This window comes from Carya illinoinensis, chromosome 1 (assembly GCF_018687715.1).
Source record: "Carya illinoinensis cultivar Pawnee chromosome 1, C.illinoinensisPawnee_v1, whole genome shotgun sequence".
Classification (NCBI taxonomy): Eukaryota; Viridiplantae; Streptophyta; class Magnoliopsida; order Fagales; family Juglandaceae; genus Carya; species Carya illinoinensis.
The window spans coordinates 40470656-40489568 of NC_056752.1; the positions used below are offsets into that span (position 1 = coordinate 40470656).

General features: G+C 35.4%; 2 protein-coding genes and 1 non-coding gene across 4 annotated transcripts; 2 read left to right on the plus strand and 1 right to left on the minus strand.

Moving 5' to 3' along the window:
* The first annotated feature begins 1998 nt into the window (after positions 1-1998).
* LOC122318895 (cullin-1) lies at positions 1999-12193 on the plus strand. Of its 2 annotated transcripts, none has more exons than XM_043136632.1 (20): positions 1999-2188; positions 2917-3091; positions 3196-3295; positions 4765-4950; positions 5148-5195; positions 5280-5483; positions 5568-5645; positions 5793-5882; positions 5987-6067; positions 6197-6259; positions 9183-9218; positions 9300-9386; positions 9469-9618; positions 9747-9802; positions 10207-10327; positions 10483-10644; positions 10736-10879; positions 10990-11208; positions 11307-11474; positions 11599-12193. In XM_043136632.1, exons 2-20 carry the CDS (start codon positions 2952-2954, stop codon positions 11698-11700), a joined length of 2235 nt encoding a protein of 744 aa, XP_042992566.1. In that variant the 5' UTR covers positions 1999-2188; positions 2917-2951; the 3' UTR covers positions 11701-12193. The 2 variants fall into 2 exon arrangements, with proteins under 2 accessions (XP_042992566.1, XP_042992576.1); XM_043136642.1 differs by lacking the exon at positions 1999-2188 and adding an exon at positions 2815-2833.
* Positions 3613-3746, plus strand: LOC122293953. Its single transcript, XR_006237412.1, has one exon. It is a non-coding gene; the product is annotated as a small nucleolar RNA snoR111 (small nucleolar RNA).
* Positions 12194-16796: 4603 nt separating the features above from the next.
* Positions 16797-18441, minus strand: LOC122318906 (protein SRG1). Its single transcript, XM_043136653.1, has 4 exons — positions 18117-18441; positions 17786-18033; positions 17374-17701; positions 16797-17286 (listed from the first exon to the last, which is right to left on the minus strand). Exons 1-4 carry the CDS (start codon positions 18375-18377, stop codon positions 17038-17040), a joined length of 1086 nt encoding a protein of 361 aa, XP_042992587.1. The 5' UTR covers positions 18378-18441; the 3' UTR covers positions 16797-17037.
* Between the last annotated feature and the right edge of the window lie 472 nt (positions 18442-18913).

Below are 18913 nucleotides of genomic sequence, written 5' to 3' on the forward strand. Positions count from 1 at the left end.
CTTGATAGTTTATAAGAAGCAGATAAATTCTAAATATTTCATTATAAAAATAATAATTGATGAATATTATTTTATGAGATATTATCATAAAAAATTTGAAACATATATTAAGATTTTATATTTTTAAAATTTTATTTTTACATGTAAATTAAAAATTATCGAGATCTAATTATATATATGTTTTTATAAGTTTTAAATTTTAATATCTCACACGTTAGAAAATTTGGTCACTCTCAAGAAAATTGGTGGTTCCGTCACTTGTTACCCTTGCTTTAAGTCAAAGGTGGTCCAAGCAAAAATCAAAACCCAGTTTCGAAATCTCAATATCTTCCTAAGGAATTTCCATCAGTTTGAAGAAACCCAGGTCAAGAAACGGAACTCAAATTATAGGTGTTGCCCATTTCAGTAAATGTTCTTCAGTCGAACTAGGTGGTTGTTGACTTTTTGTTTTTCAGAAAATATGGTGTCGAAAATACAACAGACTTCGGGAATTTTTATTTTTCTTGAGGAAACTCAATCACTTTGATATTTCCACATCAGGAGACATTGATTCATGAACTGAATTTTTGTTGTTTTCTCAAAGTTTGTATTAGAAGAAGTAAATAATGGTGGAGTACGAGAATCTCAAAGAATCCTCTAGTCATATTGAGAGGGAAAAAGAGTCTGAAAATGATTTTTGTGGTTGTTTTTGCATTCCAATCCGTTGGTTTAAAATGCTTGCCTATGAGATTCATTGGAGTTTTGTATTTGGGATGGTGATGGTTGTTTATGGAATATGTCAGGGATTGTGTGGAGCTCTTAGTTGTGCAGACATGGGAGGGTCACGGTTAGGGGGGGAAGCGGGGTTTCCAGTGTGTTCTTTCCGTGCGAGAGGATGGAGAGGGTATGAGAGGGGGACCGTGCATGATCTCCTGATGTGCGGTCACATAGGAGTTAAGTTGAATAGCCTTCTTGGCATTCACTCATTGGAGAGCTATTATTTGAATAATAATGGATCGATTGACCATTAGATTAAGGACTTATTAGGAAATAGATTCCATTCCAAAATTTTCATCTCATCTAATTCTATTCCATTCCTAACTATAATTTAAATATAAAACTTTTAAATTAATCATTACAATTTTTCTAAACTTTCAAATAAAAAATAAAAAATAATTCAAAAATTATAAAAAAAAAAATTTATAAAAATATATTATACATTACAATTTTTCTAAACTTTTAAATAAAAAATAAAAAATAATTCAATTTTTTCAAATTATCAAAAAAAAGTTATAAAACTATATTATAAAAATATTTTAATTTTATAATATTTTTATTCAACTTTTTCTCTATTATTTCTTAAAATTTTAAAAATACTCAATTCAAACTATCTCATTACTATTCACAAACTATTTTATTATTATTCACATAATTTTTATCTCATCTCACTCCTTAATAGAATCTTAACTCTTTTATTATTGAGATTGTAATTCTAGACCTATACTTATATTTATTATTATAAGGTTTATAATATTGGTTTGTTATAAGTTAAAATTTGAAAAATATTGGTTTTTTTTTGTTAATTAGTAGTTTTTTAAGATATTTGATAAATATAAATTTTAATTTTTATGTTAAATTATATTAATCAGATCAAATAGATTATATATATTAGTTCATCATATCTATATAAAACGAATTTAATGAATTGTGTCGTTTTGATTTATTTTTAAGTAATTATTAACTAATTAAAATGAATGATACGACACAAATTATTATTTAAATTTTAAAAATTTGTTATGTTTACTATTTAAATATATTTATATAATTAAATATTTATAACTTGACACGACATGATATAATAAAAAGATCTAAAATCACGATTTGATACTCTTTTTAAGTAAAATATACTGAGTCGACATGAATAAGATATGAATTTTTTAATTTTAAGCCGATAAACATGAATTACATCAATTGTAATAGCTTCTTTTTTTAACTCCCAAATATATCTATCCCTTTTATATTTTGGTTCTTAGCCACGTTACGGCGAAACAAAACGTCGCTCCTCCTCCCCGCCCCGCTCTTTTTCGCTCCGGAACTCACATCCCGATTCCCAACAACCTTTTATTATTATTTTTGTGGCTTCACTTTCCTCAACCACGCTCTATTGGAGCTCATCTTCGTTCCCGTTCTCTTCGACATTCCAAATCAGGTCCGTAGCCCATTTTCTCTGATATTTAATTTATTTTTTTGCACCTGCCATTATAGAATCACGATCTCTTCCTTCCGAGAACTTTATATTTCAATTGAATGTTCGTTAATTCTTATATTGGTTTTTGGGTTCTGATTGAGAGGATTGATTTGTTTTTCTTCGTTTTGTATTATCTTTTCAAGTCTGATTTCGTCGGTTTTGGAATCGTACGCTTTGTTTGGTTGCGGAGAAATTTCGGGGGGTGGGTGAGTTAACGAGTTGGAAATTTGGGATCATACGATAGCTACTTCGAGCTGGGAAAGTTGCAAATGAGGATTTCGATAGTATTTCCGTGCTTTCTCATCTGCGAAATATAGCATTAGGGTTTGCGGATTAACGTAGGAGAGTTTTTGTTTTTTGTTTTTAATTATATATTTTCGATTTAGGGCTTATGTCGGGCTTTAATTATGCATCTGATATTTTTCTTAGGCTTTGTTTTGCGTTGGGAGTAGCTGTATTGTTTTCTTGGAGTAAATGTGTGAGGTTGTCCTGATTTTCTGCTAGGACGTGAGTGAATATTTAAGGCTTGGTTTTAGGATCTGGTAGCAGATGATTCACCGGATCCATATGGTGGGGACGCATTACGTGGGTCCAGGGTTTAACTGGGTAAAAAGCGTGTTGTGTTTGCACAGTCTCCGAGATTCCTTGTCATCAAAAAAATATTTAACATTTGATGTTTTATTTTGCAGATTTTGGTTTAAAGTGAAGGAATCAAGGTGGCAGTATGACAATGAGTGAGCGGAAGACCATAGACTTAGAACAAGGATGGGAGTTCATGCAGAAGGGGATCACAAAACTGAAGAACATTCTAGAAGGGTTGCCCGAGATGCAGTTCAGTTCTGAGGACTACATGATGCTCTACACGTATCCATTCTGACACACTTTCATTTTTTTTGCATTTTATTCTCGTGATTCTAGTATGATCTGATGTTTGAGTTTGATGGAGATGGTGATGATCTTGTTTACAGTACCATCTATAACATGTGTACTCAGAAGCCTCCTCATGATTACTCCCAACAGCTATATGATAAGTACCAGGAATCATTTGAAGAGTACATAACATCAACGGTGAGGAAAGTTATGCATATACGTGGAACTTCTGTATTCTTCCTCAATTGTTTGAATTTGCTTGAATTTTGTTGGTGTAATATTAAATGTGTGTTTCTATGAAACTGCTTTTGTAGAGTACCATTTTGGGAGGTATAGGATTGAATATAGTGGTTATTAACTGGGGATGATAGCTTCCGTTCTTTCTCTACAGCCGATTGAAATGTACGGGTTAGGTTTTCCGATGGGGTTTAGGGATCTCTCAACCTTGTCTGATAATTGCTCATATTTGGATTTTCTTTCGTTTTTCTTTTCAAAATAAAGCCTCTGTTCGGTGTAACAGAAAAGGGGAGACAGCTTTGTGTCTCCTGCATTTGGAAGAACATTGAGGTATAGCAAAAAATCAATGGCCAAGATATCATTTCAGTCGTCATCTTTTTTTATTGGCGATTCGATTGTTGCTTGTCCACATTTGTTACTTTCATTGTTTCTTTACTTATAAAAAAAAAAAACTGGGGATGATGTGACTTTTACAGAATGAGGGAAGATTTCAGGCTTAATTTGCAAGATGACAAATAGTTTCAGTTGATTCATATTCTGATGGGACATAGGAGAATTGGTGTTTTCCTTCAGTCCCAATGTACATCTAGCTGACCTAGATGGAATGTTAATTCAATTATGAGGTGTTGATTGTCCTTCCTCTGCATGAGGTGTTTAGCATGGTGGCTTTAATTATTTTGACTATTAAAACTTAAAGTGAGGTGTCCAGATCCTGTAAAATTAGAAAGGAGGTGTAAAGGATCAAGACCCTTTTTTTTATACCACACATTTATCTCAAACTTTGATCAATCCTACTCTTCACTATATCAGCTGCAGCAGAATTGGCAGCTATTTATTGTACTTTTCATGAATTTATTATCCTAATAAATGAAACATTTGTTAGGATGAACATGCTTTATAGATATGATATAATTCGATTGAACAACATCATTTGTGTCAAAGTTGCGTTTTGGGTAAAGAGACCTTTTATGTAGAAACTGAGCATCCTTCCCATCTCTGGAGTTGCTGTTATATATCTTTTAGTGATGCCAATCTTGGACTGGAGCATAATCATCTGATGGCCTCTGCCGCATGTTGATTAAAGCTTTTCATATATATATATTTTTTTGCCCTTTTTTCTCTGCAAAAATGGAATCAGGGAGCATTGATAAGGTAGTGTTACAGGTGTAGGTGATAATGTTTGTAATCTTATTTTTCTTCCTTTTCAACAAGAGTTTCACTTCTTTTTTTTTTAAAGAAAAACACAATTCTTAATTGCCATTGTTGGCTCGTGAGAGTGATATTATATATCAGTTTCTTCAATTATTTTGCGCTATATCTAATTTCTAGATAAATAATTTTCTTATGGAGTTTAATTTGTAATTTTTTAAATATATGCATGTATTGAATTCTTATGTGGTCGACTTTTATGGCTCCTTTTTTCTGTACAGGTATTGCCATCTTTAAGAGAAAAGCATGATGAATTTATGTTGAGAGAGCTTGTGAAAAGGTGGGCAAACCACAAAGTTATGGTTAGATGGCTTTCTCGTTTCTTCCATTACCTTGATCGATATTTTATTGCTCGGAGGTCACTTCCTCCCCTCAATGACGTTGGACTGACTTGCTTCCGTGATCAGGTATGTCACAACTGGACCCTTATCTAATGGTTCCATCTTCGTGTTGCATTGATTATTCTTGTTTTCCTTCCCTCTTGATATGGATCACTTGACATTCCAAATAAAAACTTTCCACTGTCTTCCATCAATTCGGTGTTCATTTTCTTCATAAGATGTATCAGATAGTGATACAAAGAGTGGATTAATTCTTATTTCAGGTCTACCAGGAGTTAAATGGAAAAGTAAGGGATGCTGTAATTTCTCTGGTATGTTTGTAGTTTGCCTATAATATAAACTACACTTGTATATTTATGAAACAAGTTCACTTAAAAAAATCCTTTCCATATCAGATTGATCAAGAACGGGAGGGAGAGCAGATTGATCGAGCTCTATTGAAGAATGTTTTAGACATATTTGTGGAAATTGGAATGGGGAATATGGAGCAGTATGAAAACGACTTTGAAGCAGCAATGCTTAAGGACACTGCTGCTTATTATTCGCGGAAATCGTCTGTCTGGATTCTGGAAGATTCTTGTCCAGACTATATGCTGAAAGTAAACTTTATATGCTTGTGTTGGTTGGCACTGAGTAATTTTTCCTATATGCTTAATGATTCTAATATTGGTCAGTAATTCCAGGCTGAGGAGTGCTTGAAACGGGAGAAAGATAGGGTGGCTCATTACTTGCATTCTAGTAGTGAACCAAAGCTACTCGAGGTTCAAATTATTTTCTTTTTCATTTTTATGTATGAAATCCAGCCTTTTGGTTTGGTAGTTGTTTGAATGCAAGATCTGTTAAAACAAATTTAAATATATTCATTAATTCTCACTTTATTGTTACGTGTGCTTTTTTGGTCCTTGCAGAAAGTTCAACATGAGTTGTTGTCTGTGTATGCAACCCAACTGCTTGAAAAAGATTACTCTGGATGCCATGCATTGCTTAGAGACGACAAGGTACTTGGTAATAATTTTATTATTCAAATAATTTTGCTAAAAGTGTTTGAGAATCTTGCAATTATTGATGCTTTCTTGTCCCCGGGGGATTTTAATGATGTAAGGTGGAGGACTTGTCTAGAATGTTCAGGCTCTTTTCTAAAATTCCTAAAGGCTTGGATCCTGTTTCCAGCATATTTAAGCAGGTCAGTAGCCTCCATCTTGGGCTTTAATGCTTTCTCGTCAAGTTAAAAGGGTCTAATGTGTTGCACATCTTCCTTCTTTCTATTGTTAGTTTTTTAAGGTTTAATCTGCTGTTCTGTTCTGTAATGCAGCATGTTACTGCTGAAGGAACAGCCTTGGTCAAATTGGCGGAAGATGCAGCAAGCAACAAGAAGGTCTGTGCCTAGAAAATTTTTTTTTTTTTTTTTTTTTTCCATTCTTTTTAACAATCCATTTCCAAGAGCTCCATTTTCCTCTTAGCTACCACACTTGGAATGGAAGAAGTTAAAATTCTCATAATTCCCCTGCCAAGATAATACGCCTACTTCTCTTCCTTCACATAGGTCTTTAAGTTCTTAGACTCTTCTTTAAATATAAAAAAAGTAGTTCTTAGACTTATTTGCATGCAAAGGCGATGCTCTTTTATATGTTTCGCATACTTGGTCTCTTGCCTCTTTTTTTTTTTTTTTTAATAAGTAAAAATATTATATATATCAATAGGAGTAACTAAATACACTGGACGTGTATAAGAAAACATCTAGCCCATACTAGAGAGCTCCTAATGACCCAAAAAGCCAGTGAAGAACTACCCAAAATACACCAAGGCTAAATTGGAATAGAACACATCTGCCCAACCCCAACCTCAACCCCAACCCCTTGCTTCCCGTAAAACTAATACCCCACACAAAACTCCCTCTACGAGAATGTCTTCATAATGCCCTCCATTTAGTCTTCCCTCGACTTGAGCTACCACCCTTAAGTGTCATAGTTGATTGTCCAAGAAAGATGCTTTAACTCCTGCTTTTCTTAAAACATGATTTGGTTTCAAGCAAGTGGCTCGCCTCAATCGCGATGAGTAGTGTTTTAAATTGGTCTTCACATCCTCCATGTGAAAGCCCCATGATATGCTGAATCTCATTAACCTTATGCAGAACCCAATCCGATGGTGAACCAGCTATATTGTTTATCGGAGAAAGAGAAACTAGGGGAGCAACATTATCCCCATACACAGTACCCAACTGCACTCCCAACCCTAGACATTCCTCCTCACAAGGCACCAACAACAAACCCATAATTTCCTCACCGCCATATCCTGCATTCAAATCCCAAACCTCCTCAATAGCTACATGGTTGCTGTCACCATTAAAGGTTCCTCCCCTCCATCAACGAGGGCATTGCTTGTATGTGCTTCACGTCTCGACGATCCTTTCAGTGCCACTTTGTCAAACTCTAATGCTCCCTCAGGAGGCATAGAATAGGTAGGGGAGGCACTACCTTTTGTTACCCCATTTTCATCTTCTAAAAGAGGCTTGCCTGTTTCTTCCGAAGTATTCAAGACTCTGGAAGGGACCCCATCTTGTTTACCGATTAAAAAAAAAGATAGTTGTAGTGGTTTGGGAGTGCGTAACTTGAGGACCTTCAATAAAGCACTCTTGGGGCAGTGGTTGTGGAGATATCACGGGGAATGGGAGGCTTTGTGGAGAGTAGTTATAGATTCAAAATACGAGAGTATTAAGGAGGACTGGTGTTCTAATGAAGTTAGGGGCCATATGGTGTGGGGTTGTCAAAAAATATTCATTCCGGATGGGAGAGGTTCTCCAACTTTTTCAGATTTGTGGTTGGGAGAGGCCATGGTGTTTATTTTTGGCGTGATATTTTGGTGTGGTGAACTTCCTAGAAAAAAATATGATATTTTGGTGTGGTGAGAGGGCTCTAAAGTATGTTTTTCCCACTCTTTACTTGATTTCAAGCGACACAGAGGCCATGGTGGCTGACTTGCTGGTTTGTTCCAATGGCTCTATCCATTGGAATGCCAATTATTTTAGAGCCACTCAAGATTGGGAACTTGGAATGGTTACTGATTTATTCGATTCGTTGTATGCTATGTCTTTTGGAAATGTAGTGGAGGACAGGATGATTTGGACTCCTAGCAAGAGTAAAATATTTTCGGTGCGTTCTTATTATAAAGGCCCTTTCGGGATTTTCTAATGATCATTGCTTTTCATTTATGAGTATATGGAAATGTAAGGTTCCTCCCAAGATTGCTTTCTTTGTTTGGACTACATCCCTTGGGAGAATCCTCACCACTAACAATTTGAGGAAACGTGGTATCGTCATTATGGATTGGTGCTTCTTGTGTAAGAAAAACGGAAATCCATGGATTATCTATTGTGACATTGTAAGGTGGCTAGGTTTTTGTGGTATAAGATCCTTAACCAAACTGGTGTGGCATGGGTTATGCCTGGAAGAGTTATGGATATTTCAAGTGCTGGACAGGTATTAGGGGTACTGTTCACATTGCCGCTGTGTGGAAAATGATCCGTCATTGTATCATTTGGTGTTTGTGGATGGATAAAATAATAGGTGTTTTGAAGACTGGGAGTGTTCCTTGGACAAGTTGAAGAGATTCTTGTTTAACACTATTTTCCTTGGCTTCGGTTATCATTTGTAATGAGGACAGTTTTCATAATTTGCTTGTATCTATCACGGGTACTTAGTGGTCATTAGGCATACGTATTTAGTTTATACTTCCTGTGTACTTGGGCTATGTCTTTTTCCATTGATACAATTTTACTTTTACTTATCAAAAAAAAAAAAAAATACTGATCAAACTTCTTAAGGTAGAAGTGTAACCACAGCATGAATAAATTAGGCTTTCCACTATTGATCACTTGTTACAACATGGAACCAAAAGATTAAAGCATCAAGACAGGAATTTTGACTTAAACTTTATTTACATTCAGGCAGATTTTTTTAAGTCATTATAGACTTATAAAATAAAGTCATTATAATACTCGGTCAATTAAGTGCATGGTCACCTTAGCCTATATGTGGGAATTGGTTACGTGTGTTATCTTTCATGATTATAAGTGTTCATAGGTTCTGCCATTGTAGTTCTAATGACTGATGTTAATCATATAAAAATAGTGGGTGTGAATGGATTGAACGAATTTAAGGTGCTAGAATAAATTATGACTGAATTTTTATCCTTTTTTTTTCCTTCTATTAATCCAATAGAAATCACTCTTTTACATTTTGAGCCTCGCATTAAATGTTATGTATGCCTCACTTTTATTTTTACCATTCTTATTCTCACAGGCAGAGAAGAAGGATGTGGTTGGTTTGCAGGAACAGGTAAATTATATGAAGCTTGTACCTGTAGATTTTTCTGGACTGTTTTGATGATTGGAAACTGATATGGGTTCTGCTATACAGGTTTTTGTTCGAAAAGTGATTGAGTTGCATGACAAATACCTGGCATATGTGAATGATTGTTTCCAAAACCATACTCTCTTTCATAAGGTTTGTCGGAAGAGTGTTTTCAAGGTTGTAATGATCATGGTCATATGCTCCTATAAATCTAATGTTCTGTGCTTCATTGTAGGCACTGAAGGAGGCTTTTGAGGTCTTCTGCAACAAGGGTGTTGCTGGAAGCTCGAGTGCAGAACTACTCGCCACTTTTTGTGATAACATTCTTAAGAAAGGTGGAAGCGAAAAACTGAGTGATGAAGCCATTGAAGAAACACTTGAAAAGGTCTCCCCAACTCCTGATGACTTGTTTCATGAAACCATGCATCTGCATAACCTTTTCTATATTGTTCCCCCTTTTTTGTTCTAAACCTACTCATATAGACATATTTTCCAACTGCTTGTTGTCTGCAGGTTGTAAAGTTGCTTGCTTATATCAGTGACAAAGACCTGTTTGCCGAATTCTATAGGTATAGTTCCATGTCCAGATGATTGGTTGCCTTTGACCAATTATTTTTAAAAATTGAAAACACATGGATGATTGCTTCATTTATTTTAGCGACAGAGATCTTTTGCTTAATTCTGTAGACATTTAATGTTATATTTCAGGTGATCGGTTGCCTATGCTCACTTATTTTAAGAACCGAGGACATCTTGATGATTGCTTTATATTTACTTTGTAAATAACGAATCTTAGATGATTAATTATGTTGCGTGATTTTAATGACTTGTATGCTTCTTTTTTTGTTCGTATGCTGTAATTAGGTATTTCTCTCTTGTATACTACCTGTGTACTTGTGCTATGCCAAATTATGAGGATCAATAAATTTTCTTACTTTTAAAAAAAATATATATGTTGCATGATTGCTGACAGGAAGAAGCTTGCTCGACGTCTTCTTTTTGACAAGAGTGCTAATGATGACCATGAGAGGAGTATTTTGACAAAGCTTAAGCAGCAATGTGGTGGTCAGTTCACCTCAAAGATGGAGGGAATGGTCAGTTTTCATATAATCTGATGTTGATGAAATTTTGAATATGTTAATCAAGTTCCTTTATTAGATCGACAGATCCAATATTTCATCAGTATTTCAACGTCCAATATAGCACTGTCGAAGATTTTTTCATTTATTATTGTTTTTCTTTCTTGTAGGTTACGGATTTAACATTGGCTAGGGAAAACCAGGCGAACTTTGAGGAGTATCTGGGCAATAATCCAAACGCAAACCCGGGGATTGACTTAACCGTTACTGTTCTCACTACTGGCTTCTGGCCAAGTTACAAGTCTTTTGACCTCAACCTTCCACCAGAGATGGTAATTTGGACTTACCCTATTGGTATGATACAACATTAATTGTTTGGTGGAAGTCAGCGTGATCCATTCTCCTTTATTCCTATGGTTTCAGGTAAAGTGTGTTGAAGTGTTCCGGGAATTCTATCAAACAAAAACAAAGCACAGAAAGCTTACGTGGATATACTCATTGGGTACTTGTAACATCAGTGGGAAATTTGAGCCCAAAACCATGGAGCTGATTGTGACCACCTATCAGGTGATATGTTCACAAAATTTTCTCCATGTTCTCAATGCTTCTTAAAAGGTGTTAATGGTGTGGATGTCTTTATTGCTAATAAGAGAGGGTCTCTTGTTCTTCTGGGACAGGCTTCAGCCCTGTTGCTTTTCAATTCCTCAGACAGATTGAGTTATTCAGACATCATGACTGAATTAAACTTGACTGATGACGACGTTGTTAGACTCCTCCACTCCTTATCGTGTGCCAAATATAAGATTCTGAACAAGGAGCCAAATACAAAAACAATATCTCCCACTGATTCCTTTGAGTTCAACTCAAAGTTTACTGACAAAATGAGGAGGATCAAGGTACTGAGAGATTTTTAGAATTTATTATTCTAATTGATCTTCTCAATTTACTGATTTATTCTAGGGATGGTAAATGTATTTCTTTGTTTGGCCTGCAGATTCCCCTTCCTCCTGTTGATGAGAAAAAGAAAGTAATCGAAGATGTTGACAAGGATCGACGGTATGCCATTGATGCCTCAATTGTACGCATCATGAAGAGTCGTAAAGTTTTAGGGCATCAGCAGTTGGTCATGGAGTGTGTTGAGCAGTTGGGTCGCATGTTCAAGGTAGCAATGGCATCTCTTGTCCTCATATGTGATTGGAATCTCTCTTTTTTTCCTCTCTGGGCTATATCCTGTTTTTTTAGACCAATTGTAACTCACTGCTGTTTTTTGAAATGTGTTTCTGCAGCCTGATTTCAAGGCAATAAAGAAGCGCATCGAGGATTTGATTACCCGAGACTATCTCGAAAGAGACAAAGATAACCCCAATTTGTTCAGATACTTGGCATGATGAGAGGCCCAGTTGACCATCGCCCAATGACTTGGATGCGTTAGTGCTGCAAATAGCAAAGAAAGAGGTTTATTTTAAGGTGGAAACAAAAGAACAAGTAAATGCCAGCATGCGAGGTGCCGCATTTGGCGATTGCTTAGAAGCAGTAGCTGATAATGCTTGTACATTTTTGCCTTCGGCGCCAGGCATGGACAACTACCGTAGATTGTGTACCCCCCCGTGTTGGAGAAATTGTATTTGGATTCCATAAATTGGTCCAGTGCCCCAGTTGGATCCCTTCCTGTGATTTACTGCAGGTCCCCCGTCTCATGACTTGGTTGATGCTTTATTTTATTTGTTTCTTTGCCCCTACTGAAATGAAAAGTATATCTTTTAAATTAACGAAAAATTGCATTTTGATTCTCGATCTTGGAAATTATCAGATGAATGCGAGCCCCCCCTTGTACAAAACTCTTTGATTAATGTTATTTCCAAGGCAATGATCAAGTGTCAATGGATGCTTATGTAAAAGCTTGGGAGGACATTTTGGATTTTGCAACTGAGGCTGAATCACTTAAATGAAAACCTTTTATCGGACCCGATATTTTATAGGTCAAAAAGAAGACATTGTAAAGCATTAAGCTTTCTCGTTCATGATCTTAAAAAGTGTTGGGGATTCAAGTGTGACATGTAGTGTGTTGATAGCATTAAGAACATAATTGTATTTTAACCCTTACTATACCTGAATTATCTGTTTAAACGCACACTTCTGTCCCACCATATAGGTCTTATAGAGATCCATCTTCGAATGCACAATGGAGTCTCCACCCTTTCTTTCCCTCTTTCTTATTTTTTAAACTCTGAAATTGATCCCTTTCAAGTTTTTAGGCCATTGACTCTGGGGCTATTAGGTCTAACCACGTAAATGTTTGTGTTCTCGGTCTAACCCATTTCCATTTTCCGATCCCAAGCCATGCGAGGCTGCGCCAACATAATAATAATAATAATAAAGACACAGAAAATAAAAAGTACGACATCCATGCATCCAATAGACTCATGTATAAGGCCCAATAGACTCCTGTATAAGGCCGAGCAAAAATCTAAAAATCTGACTCCACACCGTCAGAGTTAGAGTTTCGACAAAATGGAATTAAAATTGGAATTTTATTTTATTTTCTAGTCGGAGTCGAAGTCAAAAGTGTTGTCTGGCCGATTTCGACTCGACTCTGACCTAACTCAGACTTGGATTTTACCCTGTGATTCCAATATTATATATATGTTATAAAAACATATATTATTTATACATTGATCATATATATTAGAATAATTATGTAATTATCTAACTAGAATTTATACAATTAAATTCAATATTATACTAGTATAAGTTGATTATTATAGAATAATATAAATAGACTAAGGGGACTTTTGGATAGTGACTTAAGATGAGATGAATTGAGATGAAAATTAAAAGTTGAATATAATATTATTATTATATTATTTTTTAATGTTATTATTGTTTTGAGATTTAAAAAAGTTGAATTGTTTATTATATTTTATGTGAAAATTTGAAAAAATTGTAATGATTAGATGAGATGAGTTGAGAATACTTTTGTATCAAAATCGGGCATAATAGTTTAGTATATATAAACATTATAGTATTACAACCGTACATAATAAAATACAAAAATAAGTTCGATGCTAGTATAGAAATAAGTCTAGTATAATAAGTTAATAACGCATAATTTTATAATATAATAATATGTAATACTATATTGTAATAACATGTGATCAGACACTATAGTATAAATTTAGTATAAAAATAAGTTAGATACTAGTATAGAAATAAGTCTAATGTAACAAGTTAATAACACGTAATACTATAGTATAATAACATCTAATTAGATACTAGTAACTATTACACATAATTGGACACTATAGTATAAGTATAGTATAAAAATAAGTTAGATACTAGTATAGAAATAAATCTAATGTAACAAGTTAATAACACGTAATACTATAATATAATAATATCTAATTAGATACTAGTAACTTAGTATTTAATAATTTAAATATATTTTTTATTTCTTTAATTTCTTTTTTAGTTTTTCTGGTTTGCATAGCATAAGAAATATTTTTAATTACTTTTTGTTTTTTTATATCTATAATTTTTCCCTATTTTTTAATGTCTTTATTAAACTTTAAACTTGAAAGCCCACAAAAAAAGACTCGAATCTAATTCCACTCCAACAAGTCAGAATCAAAGTTCAAATTGGAATTCCAACAAAGTCAACTATCAAAGTCAGAGTTGGATTTAGGGGATATCGATTCCGATTCAGTTAGTACTCACCCTGCTCCAATACCCAAATTCACAACTATATAGGTTCAGGGGAATATCCCTCCTATAGGGTTTTGCATGTTTCGAACTCCCTTGACTTCAATCGATTCTCTTGTTGTGATGACAATTTTCAGGGCCTAGCTCATGAACAGGAACTATTCAAATTAATATCATTTACAGCTGTGAGACTAGCAAAAATGGAAGTAGCTTTCACTGAGATTTACAATTTCGGCCATGATGATGATGAAAATTTTTAAGTGCTTTTTTAACCATTTTGACACGGCATCAACTCTTGGGCAGATAAAGCAATTGCGATTAGTCAAATATGCGAGAGTAACCTCTTGCAACCTTAATGGGGCGAACACCAACCTAACAATGCAAAGAAAACCATTTAAAAATAGGTTTGTGCTCAGATTCTGCTTGCTGATATTATAGTTTGTAGTGAACATTATTTCTCTCTTTCTTTCTTTTTTATTAAACCTCTGTTTATTTCCTGTACGGTTTGTCGGGAACTATTTCTTGTACGGTTTGTCGCTTTATATTTATTATTTAAATAAATAATCACTTAAAATGTGTCGTAAATAAATATAAATTTAACTAATAAAATTTAGAAAAAATAATAATATTTATTAAAAAAGAATGCAACTAGTCTCCATCTTGAGGCATTGACAATTTGGGTCATATGTAGACCTTCGAACTTCAAAGTTGGGTTTTGAACTGCTACATGAAAAGAAAGGTTACTCTGAGGTTCAATGAATGTGTGTGAACTTGAACAACTACACGTGGAGAATTTCATGTTCCAAGCAGAATCAGCGGTTCTCTTCACACTCCAAACTCTCAAGCAACTGTTTCCGTGAACGCAAATCCCTTTGTCTCCCACACTTTGCTTTCTCTCTCTTTCAAATGGCTCCACCTTTTGACTTGATAGAGGTCTTATAGCTATTCTGCATATTATTTCATGTTTGGCATATGGGCAATTTAAGCTTGGAATTTGGGACCCAGTTGCCGAAATCACCTGACCTCCGCCCAAAACTTACAAACTAGTTCTTGAAAAAGATAGTTTGGGGAAAAGAAATTGGTGAAGTTTCCACAATAACTGATGGCAATTGCAGGAAAACCACGACTTACCCTGAGCACTCGGTTTTCAGGTTAGTGGGTTGCCACTTTTCAAAAGTCCTGAGTAGGGGCCTAGAAGTAATTTTCCTCGAACATAGGTTCTATAGCCCCTGACTCAATTTCCAAAATTGAAAGTCTTGATTTGTGATTTTCTAATGTTTTTCAATTCTTCGTTTTAAGATCTAGTGATTTCCAATCATATTAGTTCTACATTTTATATGAGTTGTTGGGGGGAAAGAAAAAAGAAAAGAAAGAGAGAACTTTGTCAACATTGTAAATTTGTTAAGCCAAAATATGAATTTCGAAATCTACACATCTTCTTCTCCTTAAACACTTCACAACTCCCTATAACACTATGCAGTTAATTCCACTAATTACGATCACTTTTTCTTCACATTTGTATGTCCATGATTTGATATTAACATCATATACATACTATTCATTTGTTGTACACCTCTGTGAGATACAAAAATAGCTAAAATTATCAAGCAATAATAAAAGAGTACAAGTTGAGAAAATCAGAAAGACGTGCTAGGAAATCTTCATTTAACGACATATAAATGGAAGTGAATGATGCGATTAAATAAAAGCAAAACTCCCCTTGAGTGAATTGAAGGGTTTTTTTTTTTTTTTTGGAAAACAGTGAATTGGGTAGCTTTTATTTTGGATTGAACTGAAAGCTAAAGGGTCATTTTTTTACTAAATAAATCAAAATTAGGAAATAGAAATTGTTACAAACCAAACTTTAAAATTCTTTCAAATTTAAATGTTTAAATGATAAAATTTATGAGGACACAGTCATGATATACATGGCATCATATACCACCCCCCCCCCCCCCCCCCCCCCCCCCCCCCCCCAAACAAAAAAAAAAAGGATAAATTCAGTCATGATACCATATAGAAAGCTGATTCTTGTTTCCATGGGCTGATGGAGTAATGGGGGTAAACGTAATCATTTAAAGTTATATCACCTTCCTCTTGTTTCAAAATATCATATTTTTTTACCCACCTGGGGGAAAAGAGACTAGCATGATCATCATCATTTACTTTGCTAGTTATGCGTCTGGACTTGGTTCAACTGAAGACATCATTCTAGTTTGCAAGGGCTTGGTTTTTTAACCCAAAATTTCAGTGTTCATGAATCGTCATCAATTCCTTTTGCTTATTTGGCCTCTCTCCCGGCTTATTGCACTTTAAAGTATTATTTTGTTTAATGGGTGAATTACGAGGATGGGGGATTGCAATTGCAAGAGTTACTTTTGTTCCCTTTGTTCACTTCACATATGATTTCATGAGTGTTTGAGCTTTTCTCTGTTCTCTGCATACTGTCAGCACTTAAATGTCTCACAGCTCAGAATCGTCAAAAGCCCATCAAAATTTGTACATTTAGTGCGTCCCTCGCACCAATAAGATGAATATATAATCAAACATGCACGTATGATTTGGGGGGCACTGCTCTCTTCCACCACTAACAAAAAACTCTTTCCCCTTGAACAATGGAACACTAGTGATTTTTGTCCATTCTCTGTTGTTGGGGTTCCCACATGTTGCTTGTTTCTTTCCATATTAGGAATGTGATAGATAAAAACAGCTGCTTTCTGTTTGATTCTTGTTTTCTTCTCTGCTTACTGTTGCTAATTTATCAAAGTCCTCTTAGCAAACACGATTTGACAAGAAAAGCTTCCATTAATTAATCGATGGTTTGCGCATATATAAGCTACACTTGAACAGAGTAGTCTTGTGGTCGACACTTTATTATACATAATCACTAACTAGTGGATTAGTCCAATTCCATTCATAACATTTAGGGGACAGGGGCTTAAATATAATATATATATATATATATATATACAATTTCTAATAATTTCAAGGTGGGGGGACTAAGTGGGGCCTTCTTAGTTTGAGTTCTAGGTTTGAATCTTTGCAAACTCCAGGGTTTTCTTGCCTTGCAACTTGTTTGTTACATAGTGTTTACTGTACTCTCCATGATTGTATCTTCGGTATTTGCATGGGTTGTTTTCATCCATTAATTCTTGCATCGGGCCAAGCTCCATTTCGTAGCTAGGAGCATAAAATGTGACAATTGACAGCCGGTCTTTCTCCTTGTGAGTCACTGCTCTGTGCTCCACACTCTTGTATTTACCATTTGTAAGAACCTGGAAATTTTGGGAAATCAGAAATGCCACAGTTTAGATATTGACCTTGAACAAAGAAGCCACATATAAAGATTACAGATCTCATACTTCTATGGTATCGCCTATGTTGATCACAAGCGCATTTGGGATGGGCTTAACAGGAACCCATGAGTTATCTTTAAGGATTTGCAGTCCTATTGAGTTGCCCTTTCCTTGCTGCAGCACTGTGAGGGCACTTCCATCCGAATGTGGGCTTAGACCTAACACAAGGTCAGGTCTTGAACATGGTGGGTAGTAGTTCATCCTAATGGCTTGCACAGCCACCCCAAACATCTCTGCAAAGACGTTTTGTCTCAGGCCCAGGCTGATGGCTATATATTTCAACAGATTATTGCAAAGTTTCCTCACTTCCCTTGAGTAAACATCTATAGTTTCACTGCAGAGAGAGACAAGATTTGCGGGTTCAATAATTGACCAAAACATTTCATATTAGTGGGATAAAGTATAGCACAACAAGTACCTGAACTTGGCAGGCTTCGTTGGCCATAGTTTGGGGTTCCTGATGTGTTGGGGTTCAACGCCAAGAGCAAACATGTTGCACCAATCAAGCTTCTGGTCCTCTGAGAACACGAACGCCTGCCCATATCCTTGAACAGTCCCAGGAGCCATTGGGTACTTTTGTTTCTCTTCCAGTGGCAGCATGAAGAATTGCTCAGCCATGTTCTCTGTGCTCTCCAGCAAACTCAGCTCAATTTCATGGTTAATTACCTAAAATAACCACAACAACAAAAATTAGCTCACAAAACAACATGACCATTTTTCTAAGCACTAACAAACTATACAATCTGTACCTGAAAGAACCCCCACTTCTCACATGCTGTTGCAAGTTTCAAAATTTCACCATGGACTTCATCATCATTGTTTCCTTTTGTAAGTTTGGAGAAGTCAACAATGGGGATGGCGTTGGGTGATAATGGAGCAGGGGCTAGTGTTGGCCTCTCGGTCTTGTCCCTCACAAATCTTTCTGGAATTGTGGTTGGTTTAGACTTTCTCAGTTCTTGGACATCGGCAATGTGCCCAACCTTGATTGGTGAAAGAGGTGCAGGGGCCATAGAAACAGAGGTTAAGAGTTAACAAGTGAAATGCGAAAGAAGTTTTACTTGGTAACTTCCCTCTTGAAGGGGTCTATTTATAGAGGGAAAGAAGCATGGATCCAAGCACTTTTTTTAGGTGCTCTGAGAAAGAAAGAGAGAGAGAAGGCACTTTGCTGCTGATATGAGTATTTTAATATAAAGTTTGTGTATAATTTTGTAGGGACCCGCACACTGCGCTTTACTTAATTAAGTCGTACATGAAACTCCATGGACAAACTCGATGTGTAGATGACATCGAAGCATAAAGAAGGCATTTGAATCAGCCACCACTGGGAGTGGTGGTCCAGCTTCTTATGATCGCTTCTACCCTCAGTACTGATCTAAGAAAACACTATTTCTATAATTTTTTACATATAAAAAAAATGTAGTGGATTTTATAATTAGAGTTTCCTTAAATTTCGGTCTCATGTGGTAAATCATCCATTATGTTCTGCACTCTAATAATTAGTAGCTAGTTTAGAAATTTTAGGAGTTTGGAACACTTTGTATTCTTT

Coding starts and splice junctions, on each gene's coding strand:
- LOC122318895 (XM_043136632.1), top strand. CDS start 2,952: ATGACAATGAGTGAGCGGAAGACCATAGACTTAGAACAAGGATGGGAG. Junction 9,387..9,468: donor ACCATACTCTCTTTCATAAG/GTTTGTCGGAAG, acceptor GCTTCATTGTAG/GCACTGAAGGAGGCTTTTGA. Junction 10,328..10,482: donor CCTCAAAGATGGAGGGAATG/GTCAGTTTTCAT, acceptor TCTTTCTTGTAG/GTTACGGATTTAACATTGGC.
- LOC122318906 (XM_043136653.1), bottom strand. CDS start 18,377: ATGGCCCCTGCACCTCTTTCACCAATCAAGGTTGGGCACATTGCCGAT. Junction 18,034..18,116: donor AGAAGTGGGGGTTCTTTCAG/GTACAGATTGTA, acceptor TGGTTATTTTAG/GTAATTAACCATGAAATTGA. Junction 17,702..17,785: donor ACGAAGCCTGCCAAGTTCAG/GTACTTGTTGTG, acceptor CTCTCTCTGCAG/TGAAACTATAGATGTTTACT.